General features: G+C 42.0%; 1 protein-coding gene across 3 annotated transcripts in view; it reads left to right on the top strand.

The window, feature by feature from the left end:
• Slc26a3 (solute carrier family 26, member 3) overlaps positions 1 to 11,167 on the top strand; it is a 40,781-nt gene extending 29,614 nt beyond the window's left edge. For 2 of the 3 annotated variants that reach the window (XM_017314950.1, XM_011243812.1), the window contains 9 exons: positions 712 to 818; positions 1,921 to 1,990; positions 2,082 to 2,174; positions 3,004 to 3,099; positions 3,642 to 3,875; positions 5,766 to 5,820; positions 8,085 to 8,227; positions 8,333 to 8,398; positions 10,717 to 11,167. In XM_017314950.1, the coding sequence (XP_017170439.1) occupies positions 712 to 818; positions 1,921 to 1,990; positions 2,082 to 2,174; positions 3,004 to 3,099; positions 3,642 to 3,875; positions 5,766 to 5,820; positions 8,085 to 8,227; positions 8,333 to 8,398; positions 10,717 to 10,740 (888 nt within the window). In that variant the 3' untranslated portion in view covers positions 10,741 to 11,167. The remainder of the gene's footprint in view (positions 1 to 711; positions 819 to 1,920; positions 1,991 to 2,081; positions 2,175 to 3,003; positions 3,100 to 3,641; positions 3,876 to 5,765; positions 5,821 to 8,084; positions 8,228 to 8,332; positions 8,399 to 10,716) is intronic. The other variant, NM_021353.3, reaches the window with a different exon arrangement.
• Positions 11,168 to 11,555: the final 388 nt, after the last annotated feature.

Consider the following 11,555-nt stretch of genomic DNA (forward strand, 5'->3'; position numbering starts at 1 on the left):
GCCTGAAAAGCAGACTTTATAATTAGGGTCAAAGTCCAGGTATAAAATTTCTTGTTGGCATACCCTATGGTACTGCAAGAGCATAAAGCAATAAGCTGCCTTCAGTCAGCTCATGTTCCCGATACAGCACTGTGTGTGATTTTTTTAACCCTCTTTTAGCATGCTCGAGGTTTTGTAAAGATGATAGCCATTAACTAAATCAATCAATAGTACAGAGCTAAGGTTAGTACAGGCTATCCCAGTCAATCTGCTGGGTTTTGCTTGCTTGCTTGCTTGCTAGTTTGTTTGTTTGATTGTTCTTCTTGCAGTGCTCTATGGGGATCAAGCCCAGAGCCTAACATGCAGGCTAGTGTTCCACCACTGCTGTATCCAAGCCCTAATTTGCTTAATTGTAAGAGTGAACTGCTCTGGAATTTTCGCCATAGCAGCTCAATCCCCTCTCCTGAACCTGTTCTGGCATAGGATAGAAACAAGCACACTGCCTGTAGAGCCTATCCGTTTACTTGCTTGAGTTTCTGTGGCCCAGCGATGAGCCAGTAGAAATGAAGTGACCTTTTGAGACATGTCTTTGTAGGTACTTTGTTCCCTGGCCCAAGATAACAACTTCCAACCTCTGCCTTTGACCCTAGACACTCACGCTTTCTCTAGCTCTGGACCTACGATACTGCACTTCCTTAAACTCGGGTGTATGGTTGTTTTCTCTTCTTACAGTTAATTTGGATCATGACCTTCATCTTCGCCATTGTCCTTGGACTCGGATTAGGCCTGGCGGCAAGTGTAGCATTTCAACTCCTAACTATTGTGTTCAGGACCCAATTGTAAGTGTTCACTGTGCTCTGCACACAACATTGCAGACTTTGATCTGCCCAATTAGGAGAGCAAAACCAAATGCCAGTGGCTAAGAAAAGAGCAGTGTGTTTGATAGCATGCGTGCCTATCAAGACCATGAGGTAGAGGGATGGCTCAGCGATGAAGAGCACTTGATACTCTAGCAGTAGACCTAGCTTTGATTCCCAGGACCCGCAACTCTAGTTCCAGGTGAACCAATGCCATTTTCTCACCTCCTTGATGAGCAGGTATGCATGTAGTACAGATATATTCATGCAGGTGAAACACTAATACACATAGATAAAAATAAGTAAAATTATTTTTAAAAAACTGGCCAATGTAATTTCCCTCAATGTCATCCTACCCAAAGGTTTGAAGGACAATAGAATGGTCTGTCACTAGATTCCAGGAGGATACCTGCTGCTGGCCTGCTTTCTGCTCTGATACAGGTTCAAAGGAGTAGCAAACATCTCTGAGTTTGCTTTGCTCACCTATGGACAGGATGTGATCCTGTCCTAAGCAGGCTTAATGTTGTTGCCTTAGACTTGTTAAGCAGGAGAAGGAGTTACCTAGAAGATGGAATTCTATGGTGGCTGGGGGTTGGGGTGGGGGTGGGGTGTGTGTGTCCCTCTTCCTCTTTAGCTGAGAGTGCTGAACCTATGAACTTCTCAAAGACCCCTAGATCAAAAATTTTATAAAAGCTTGTAGTTCCTTAAAACCATCAAATACAAAGAAAACCCAATGGTCACATGGGCAAGTTATTTTTAACCCCCACATCCTTGTCTGTACAACTGAGTACATTCGGATCCTACCTCACCAAATAACAGCTATATTTAGCATTAAACTGCCGAGGCCTTCTCGGTTACTTTGTACAAGATTGTGATGTAGTAAAGAAGAGTCACTGTTTACAAAGCCCTGGGACACAGAGATAAGGTGTTTGCCCTCCATATCCTCTAATGAGATGGAGATTCCCCCACCATTCAACTTTGAAAAGTAAGCCTGGTTTCGTAAGCAAGGTGGGAGAATCAGTGTTGGGCTTAGCAAACGCAAGAATGATATACTGACTAAACGGTGGGTTTCTTCCCCCTACAGTCCAAAGTGCAGCACATTGGCTAATGTTGGAAGGAGCAACATCTACAAGAATAAAAAGAATTATGCCGAAGTAAGGAAGACCTATTGTTATCTTTAACTTGCTAAAAATCATGTCCAAGGAAGGCAGTGGGGCTCATCTCTCCATCTTCTCTGTCTTGTAGGTGTATGAGCCTGAAGGAGTGAAAATTTTTAGATGTCCATCTCCAATCTACTTCGCAAACATTGGTTTCTTTAAGCAGAAACTTATTGATGCTGTAAGGTTCAAAAATAATTTTTTTGAGTGTCTGGGAATGAAATGTTTCCTTGTTAGTGTGAAGGTCACTGACTTCTTGGATGTTGAATCTGAGCTGTGTCAATGTTTAGTCTACATGCCCTAGAGTAGCTAACACCACCTTAAAAGGAGCCATTTCTATGTTGGGAAATAAGCCTCTTCCTTAGAGGCCCAAGATAGAATCCTTGTTCTTAGATCCTGCTGTAAAGTAAAAACATTAACTCAGACAGTAGTTAACTGGGTTTTAGCACATATTCTTGGGGGTAGCAGCATCAGAAACAAGAGTTGAAGCATTTATGTTTGACAGTATCACCAGAGGGAGCCAGGATAGCAGCTGTAAATGTACCATTGACAATGAGTGCTTTCGGATTGGGGTAAAGAAGACAAGGATCAATCTTTGAAGGTTAAGAAACAAAAGCTAGGGTCTGGAGAGATGGCTCAGCGGTTAAGAGCACTGGCCGCTCTTCCAGAGGTGCTGAGTTCAAATCCCAGCAACCACAGGGTGGCTCACAATCATCTGTAATGGGATCTGATGCCCTCTTCTGGTGTGTCTGAAGACAGCTACAGTTTACTGACATAAAAATAAATTAATCTTAAAAAAGAACAGAAGGAAGGGGGAAAGGAAGGGAGGGAGGGAGGGAGGGAGGGAGAGAGGGAGGGAGGGAGGGAGGGAGGGAGGGAGGGAGGGAGGGAGGGAGGGAGGGAGGGAGAGAACTCTGAGGATGCTCAGCCCCTCCAGCTAGTTACTATCGTCACATTCTGTAACTCTGAGGATGCTCAGCTCCCCTGTAACACAGCCCTTGGATTTTCAGGTTGGCTTTAGCCCACTTCGAATTCTACGGAAGCGCAACAAAGCTTTGAAGAAAATCCGAAAACTGCAGAAACGAGGTCTGATACAGATGACACCTGTAAGTTTCCTGCCCACATTTCCATTGGATAAAAACTTCTAGTAAAACATAATTCAAAATCTTGCTTCCATTACTTTAAAGGAAATGCTAGATAAAAATATTCTATGCGTTAATTGATGTTATATTTACTACATTTATTTATGTGTGTGTGCACATGTGTGTGGGCACGTGTGTGTGTGGGCACGTGCATGTATGTATACATGAGGAAATCAAAGCACAACTTTCAGGAGTTGATTGGTTCCTTCTTTCCACCATGTGAACCCCAGAGAGTGAGCTCAGGGCATCAGGCCTTGTGGCAAGCTCCCTTGCCTACTGAGCCATCTTGCCAGCCCCAATGTCATATTTGAGGATCTCCTTCAAAAAAAAAATTTTTTTTTTTGGTCCTGGGAAAAGTATCAAAAGCAAATAGTATAAAGTACCTCAAATCCTGCTGCTGACCCAGCTTTGAATCCAAGCTGCAGGAACTCCTGCATCTGCATGACACCACAACACGCATTTTCAGTCAGAATCATGATAAATCTGTCACTGCTTCTCCCCCACAGAAAGGGTTTATATGCACCTCTGACGGTTTCAAAGACTCCGACGAAGAATTGGACAACAACCAGATAGAAGAACTTGATCAGCCGATCAATACCACAGATCTGCCCTTTGACATAGACTGGAACGGGGATCTTCCCCTCAACATCACCATCCCCAAAATCAGCCTCCACAGCCTCATCCTCGATTTTTCAGCAGTGTCTTTCCTTGACGTCTCCTCAATGAGGGGCCTCAGAACGGTAATTTGTGTCTTCTTGGAATCAACGAATGATTTGCTAATGGCAAATTGTATATATGGAAGAAAACACCTTTAGGTGACACATACACACATATCACTCACACAAATACATATTATATATGCCTGTACAGTACACATAACACCACACACACACACACACACACACACACACACACACACACATACACACACACACACACCACATATATCTGCCCCAGGATTGAGCTAGAGACCCATGCTACCAGCCAGCCTGACTTTTTACGTGGTTCTGGGGACCACATCCTCATGCTTGCCTGACAAGCACCTTACCCACTGAGCTATCTCCCCAGCCTGGGTACCACACACTAAATTAGAGTTTGAGACTTAGTTAAGCTTATGACAAGAGGACAGGAGTGGGGAGTGTTGGCTGGAAACACACAAAATCTGAATGTGGCTTCAGGTTGACAACTACATTCACAACCTTTTTCAAGCCGGGCATCATGGGTATTCTCAGATACTTATGGGCATTGTACTCACACTATCCTGAAAACAAAGCAGACTTGGAAACGTCTGGGACGAGGCAGAACAGTGGATATATGTTCTTATCGTCTTTTCCCAACTGATGAAATTTCACTTGACTATTTAAGTGTGTATTAAATTATATTAATTAGCCATATGAAAGCATATGAAGACCATGTGATTTAAACATAGGTCTAAGAGGTCTAAAACGAGAAGTGTGGCTGCTTCCTTTTTTTTTTTTTTTTTTCTATTTAGTTTTGTGGGGATTTTTTGTTTGTTTGTTTGTTTGTTTTTGCTTTTTTTGTGTTAGTTTTTTTGTTTGGGAATTTTCTGGTTTTGTTCTGTCTTGCTTTTCTTTTTGAGTCAGGGTCTTATGAAGCACAGGGTGTCCTGAACTTGTATAGCCTAGGCTAGCCTTGAGCGGATCATCCTCCTGCCTCTGCTTCCAGAGTGCAGGGGTCCCAGATGTGTGCCACCATGCCCGGCTTTCCAACTTATATCACATGACTGCTTGCTTCTTGTTTTCTTTCTTGTTTTTGTTTTTTATTTTAGCTCACGGAAAAGAAAACAGTGCACACATTTGAAAATATAATATTAACAGTACAACAGGAAGAGCATAAATTCTGACTAGTTTTTAAAAAAATTCCCAGTTCCCAGATGGTGCCTGGAGACGTGTTTTCTGGTGGTGGTGATGGTATTCATGACCTATTCGTTCCTGTTCACAAATGAGAGATATCTTTCTTACTGTTTGTCACCTCACCTCACCATTGGCGTTTGTTGCCTAGACGACAGGAGCCTGAGTCTTTCCTCCTTGGTACTAGATGCATCCAGCTTCTGTGAACAGGAACAACAAATAGCATATGGACTAGTTTGTGTGCTGTTTTTATGTGGACAGAAAGTTCTAGCCAGGCAGGGTGGCACACACCTTTATTTCTAGCGCTCTGGAGGCAGAGGCAGGTGAATCTCTGAGAATTTGAGGCCAGCCTAGTCAACAATGTGAGTTTCAAGATATCCAGGGCCCCGTTACACAAAGAACCCCTGTCTTGAAATACTGAATTTCTCCCCTGAAATACTAGGGGAGAAAATGAGAACGTTCTAGCCATTTCCACAGAACATACCATGTTGAAGCATAATCAGAGGTGATCTTGTGAGTTTGAGATAGAACCTTTTCTTACCCTTTTCTCACGGATGTTTAATTTCTTACTGAGGGGGCTTTCCCCTTCGGGGGTTTTATTTTTATCATGTACCCTTGTTTTTAGCTTTAGTGTGTCCTTATTGACTGTTTCAAATAAGTAAGTGATTCCGACAATACTCACTCATAAGGTATTGTGGTAGTTTATGTTTGTGACAAGTGAAAACGCTTCCCTAAAGTGTATGTCTTCTGTTCTAACAGATTTTACAAGAATTTATTAGGATCAAGGTGGACGTATATATTGTGGGAACCGATGGTAAGTTCATTATTTGTTTGTTTGCTTGTTTATTATTTTTAAGACATCTTGCTGGGTAGCTCAGGCTGGCCTCAGCCTCCAGGCATGTGCCATCTTGCCTGGTTAAAGGTGTAGCAATGTTTTCTTTCCAGTCAGGGCTGGAGATGGAGCCAGGGCCTCATGTGACTGCCCCAGCCCAAGTTCCGTTAAGTGTTTTCAATGTTCAGATGGTCACCTTAGGCTCACAGCCAATCTAGACAGGCCATCCAAAGAATAAGCATGCCACAGGATCCTAAAGAAGGAAACTGAATTTCTAGTTGAGCCAATAAAAAAATCCCCATAGAAACCACAGGCTTACACTTTGCTGTTACCATGTGATTAAATGCGTCTTATGATTTGGGTCCTAATTTCATAGCTATAGCGAATGAGCGAGTGCGTTAACTACTTTTCACTCTGAACTTGCTGGGAACATTGTTTGCTATGTCCTCGTCCCCTTGCATTCTTCAGCCATAACAACCTCGCTTTGGCTTCTCATTGCTGGCAAGGCCATTCTTGCCAAAGGTATCCAAGGGTGATGTCCAATTTATCAAGACTAAAGGCCTGTTCTTAAGGTCTCTCTATCTGAAGCCTATTTGGACATTTGGCCTTAAAACTCCCCCTACTTGACTTCTGAGCCCATTCTTTTGATATCTCCCTTTCTCATAGCAACAGTTTCTTCTACTGGCGACTCTCCCAGGCTTAGCTTTCAGCCTTCCCCATGCTTCAATCTTAAAATCTATCATTGTGATTGCATGAACTCTACCTAGCCAATCTCTCCATAGTCATGTCAAATGTATCCATGTGAATCCCGGACTGTATCTCCAACCCAACTCATAGCTGAGAGCTATGTGTTGACTGGCAGTACTGATCTTGTTTGTCTTCTTAGTCCCAGTCTCTTGCCTAGTTCTTAAGAAATGCATTTAATTCAGTGAAGACTCACTGAGTACCTACTACATGTCAGATACTATTTCAGGTGAGGACACAAGTTCCTGGCTTTGTGGAGCTTAGTTTCATGGGAAAGGCATATATCATAATCAAATGAATCCAGAAATATGACAGCTGAATGGGGACATCTGAGGTATGAGAGTCAATCTTGACAGCATTTCAACACAGAGTATTTTAGGCAGAGTGGTATATAGGTCATAGAAACTGACATCTTTCCTGGCTTATAATTACCTGCTTATAATTATAACTACTCTACTGATCCCAGTAACCTGCAATTTACTGGAGGACCTCATTCCATCCCTACAACTGCAGATGTTTGTACCCATCTGTCTCTGCCACCTGATACGCCTTTCATGCTGATGTCACCTTCCTCCCTGCCCCCCTTCCTCTTTATGGGTCATCTGTTGAAAGCTTCCTATGAACTTCCACACCATTCTCCATCCCCTTGCCCCCGCCCCTTTCTCCACCTCTCTCTAAACCCCAAGCACGCTAAAGTGCTTCTACTCTGTAGTGTTTCCTGACGCACATCAGGAGGAAGCAGTCTTCACTTGCTGTCAGAATTTCCATATCTTATACTTTCATTAACTTACCAAGACAAGGTGAGGAGCTACTGTGTGCTGGTTGTCATATTTAAAACTAAGAAAACAATGGGGGGGGGGACTAGACTGTTCCTTTCCCCCACTGTTTTACTTTCCCTGTCAACAGTAGTTAAGTATAAATGTTCTTTACCTTTTTCTCTTGCTTAGCTAGAGCTTTGAACATAGTAGTCATACGGTCATGTTTGGTTGAGTGATCTGTATACACAAATGTTGGCTAGTGCCTGCGTGTATGTGACTTCTCAAGGACAATGGGAAAAGTAATGTGAGAAGTTAAGGAAGATGGTTTATAAAACCCAGCAGGCTGAGAAAACAGGCTGCAATTAAGTCACTGGTCGATAGGGGAACTGACAGGGAACACACTGCATGCAGACCTAGAGCCATGTTTTCTAGTCAGGAAGAACAAGGGTTTTTAATAACAGCCTCATGTGTCACAGTCATCAAGTATGAAAGCGTACTCAGTGGGCTTCTTCCCAAATAAAAGTGCAAGTTCTAGGAACCACTTGAGGCTTTGTCACGGACCCTTGTCCTCCTCCCTTCCATGTGAGAGCATTAGATGTGTAAAAGATACGCAAGTTACACTGCTGTGTCCAACAGTCAACCCTCCGTCAACCAAATGCACACTTACATACAGACTTCAAATAAGCGGTCTCATGAGGAAACAAGTGTCCTTTCTAAATCATACAGTGTCTTCTCTTTCTCCAGATGATTTCATTGACAAACTTGCTCGGTGTGAATTCTTCGATGATGAAGTCACAGACTCAATATTTTTCTTAACAATCCATGATGCTATTTTGCATATTTTGATGAAGAAGGACTACAGCACTTCAAAGTTTAATTCCAGCCAGGTACAGATGCTTTAATGACATTCACAGTTGTAGCCAATCATAGGCACTCAAGGGTTTCCTCTAAATTCAAACATTGACCCTGACCAGTATTTCCACTCTTCTCAGGAAAAAGAAAGGAAATTTGACTTTACCATAAATACAAATGGAGGACTACGTAATCGGGAATGTCAGGTATGATCCTTCAGCAGGTTTATCTTCTCCAAAACATCACAAAAGTGTGTGTGTGTGTGTGTGTGTGTGTGTGTGTCTGTGTCTGTGTGTGTGTGTGTGTGTGTGTGATGGAAATCCCTAGCCCATCAGATAAAGGTGCTCATTTCCAAACCTGACAATCAGAACAGCTCATTCCCAAGTCTCCTCATGATGGAAGGAAAGAGCTGACCTTCATTGACCTTGACCAGAACTCACATGCACACAATGTTGTGTGTGCATGCACACACAGATGTGTATACACACAATTTTAAGTAGTAGGTTTTCCGCTATCATCTGTAGAAAATCTAATATCTCCTCGAGCCTCTGTGTTACATCCTCAGAAACTGAAAGGAATGCTTTGTAATTTCATGGGAAATTTTGATGAAACAAATTCAGAGGAGGAAAAATAAGAAAGTGGAAAATAACAAACTAGTGTCCCCTTGAGTACCTTTCAGTTTTCAAAGTTGAAGTAGAATTTTCAAACATGGCCTTATTCTAACTTTCTTGTAAGCCCACAGACAGGAGAACCATCTTGTCCATTTGTCCATCAAAAGGTTAATGAAGTTTGGAAATAGTAGTCACCCTCTGATATACAGGTGCTCAACTCAAAAGTTGAGCTCCTTTCATTTCTCACTAGAATGAGCTACCAATAACTTAACTGGATAGTTCCAAATAATTCTAGAACATTCATTTCTAAAACATTCAGTCTTTTAAGGCAATGTCTGTAGTATAGGGAAAGTGATTTCTTTTGTAGGCCCAAACATGGTAGGTTCATTAAATTATTTTAAATCTTTAGGACGACACACGAAGGCGGTATCTTCTATTTCAAATGAGCATGTGGTTAATAAGGCTCAGAGAAGACTTAACTAATTTGTGTAAGGTCACACACTGAGTGGCAGTGGCAGAGCTGGAACTAGGAACTGGTGACAGATGCTGCACCCTGCCTCACTGCAGTATACACTTCTATCCTTAAGTGAAAAACTGGTTGAGGGCCCTCAAGAAGCTAATGGCTATCACCAAGTACAGAAGGTGGCCCGTGGTATCCCCTTAAATGAAGAAAAGCATAATAACAGCAAGCAGGAACTCAGATTAGATGAAAATCAAAGTCTTAGGGTCAGATAACCCTGGACCAAAGGGTGGTTCAAATAGCAAAGGTGAAGTGGAAGGACATTAATTAGAGACCTGAGAGGAAAGCAAGACTGACACCACCTCCATTCAGACAGACAGACAGGCGCGCGCGCGCGCACACACACACACACACACACACACACACACACACACGCACAGTTTGACTCCAGAATTGTCACCAAGTACTAAGGGATAAGGTCTAAGAACAGTATTGAAATGATATGACATCAGAATGGAGCAAGGACCATGTGGCTTTCCGTATTGGAAAATACAAATTTAACACCAGCTCCTGGATTTGCTTAAAAGAAAACAAACAACAGTTGTGGCTAGGCCTTCAGCTGTGGGCTACAAATGGACCGTGAAGGCAGAGATAGCTCAGTGGCTTGCTGAAGGCAGAAATAGCTCAGTGGCTTGCTGAAGGCAGAAATAGCTCAGTGGCTTGCTGAAGGCAGGGATAGCTCAGTGGCTCAGTGGCTGTCGAGCTTGATGTAAGTCTGATCGCTAGAACCCACGTGGTAGAAGCAGAGGACTAAATCTTTCGAGTTGTCTCCTGACCTCCACCTGTGCACCACGCATGCCCCTCTCTCCATCAAATGAATAAATGTAAAAAAGAAACTAAAAACAAGATGTCCAACTGACATACAAGGGTGACTCAAAACAAATGTAAGAAAATATAATGCTGTGACTATTGTATTGTATTGTATTGTATTGTATTGTATTGTATTGTTACATGCTTAAGATACAAATAAGTCTTTGAAACACATACAAAGTAACTCATGGATCTGTGATAACCAAGCAACAATGGAAGGCCATTAAAGATTCTTTAAGCTGAAAAGATGGCTCAGTAAAAGCACTGGTTGCTCTTCCAAAGGGCCAGGGTTCAGATCCCTACACTAGCCTGGCAGCCCATGACAATCTGCAACTCAAGTCCTATCCTGACCTCCACAGGTGCCAGGCATAATACATACACATATGTGCAGGCATAATACATACACATATGTGCAGGCATAATACATACACGTATGTGCAGGCAAAACTCCCACATAAATAAATCTTCTAAAGAGATTTTTTAAAATTATCTTTTTTTGGTAACTGCTAAGTTCCAGATCCTAGGAAACAGTTCCTGAAAGGTGAACTTAACAGACTAAAACAATCACTTTGCTTTCTTCCAGGTACCAGTTGAAACGAAATTCTAATCAAGATACAATTCGGAAGGATTCTCATCTGTCATAACAAAAACAACCTTATACCTAGAAAGTTATTGCTAAGTTCATACATTGTATGAACGATATTTTTATTTGACAGAATTATGTTTCAAACTTTGGAACGAGATTGTTCTAGCATGGTATATTTTTCACATATCTAGTTATGAAATTATGTACATATTCCTAATTTTCTACCTTGTAGACTTATCAAGGGTAGAAAAGTATTTTGTTTATTGTATTTTTGTAGCGCAGACCGATTCCTTTCCAAGTCATTATCTTCTTGCTCAACATTTTATGGTGTATTTACACCACTGCTTTGACTCCAATTTTTACAGGTCATGCTAATATGTCTCTATTTTAAACAATTAAGCTGTACGGGTGTGTGCTATTTTATTAAATGTGTCAGTTTTCTGAAACATGCTTGCTGTGGACCCCTTCTTGAGCTGAGCGCTGTGACAACACTGCCGTGAGAACACCACCTTAGGGCAGCGGCTTCTTCTACTTCTTTTCTTCTTCTTCTTTTCTTCTTCTTAAGATTTATTTTATTTATATGAGTACACTTAGGCTGTCTTCAGACACACCAGAAAAGGGTATCGGATCCCATTACAGATGGTTGTGAGCCACCAGGTGGTTGCTGGGAATTGAACTCAGGACCTCTGGAAGAGCAGTCAGTGATCTTAACTGCAGAGCCATCTCTCCAGCCCCACCTTATCATTTCTTTGACCAGATTTTATGATTATCGCTCTAGTTTCTAAGGCTTCTAACTCAACTAGATTGAGAAACACTTTCCCTAATGCCATATACGA

The sequence above is a fragment of the Mus musculus genome, chromosome 12 (assembly GCF_000001635.26).
Source record: "Mus musculus strain C57BL/6J chromosome 12, GRCm38.p6 C57BL/6J".
NCBI classification, from domain to species: domain Eukaryota; kingdom Metazoa; phylum Chordata; class Mammalia; order Rodentia; family Muridae; genus Mus; species Mus musculus.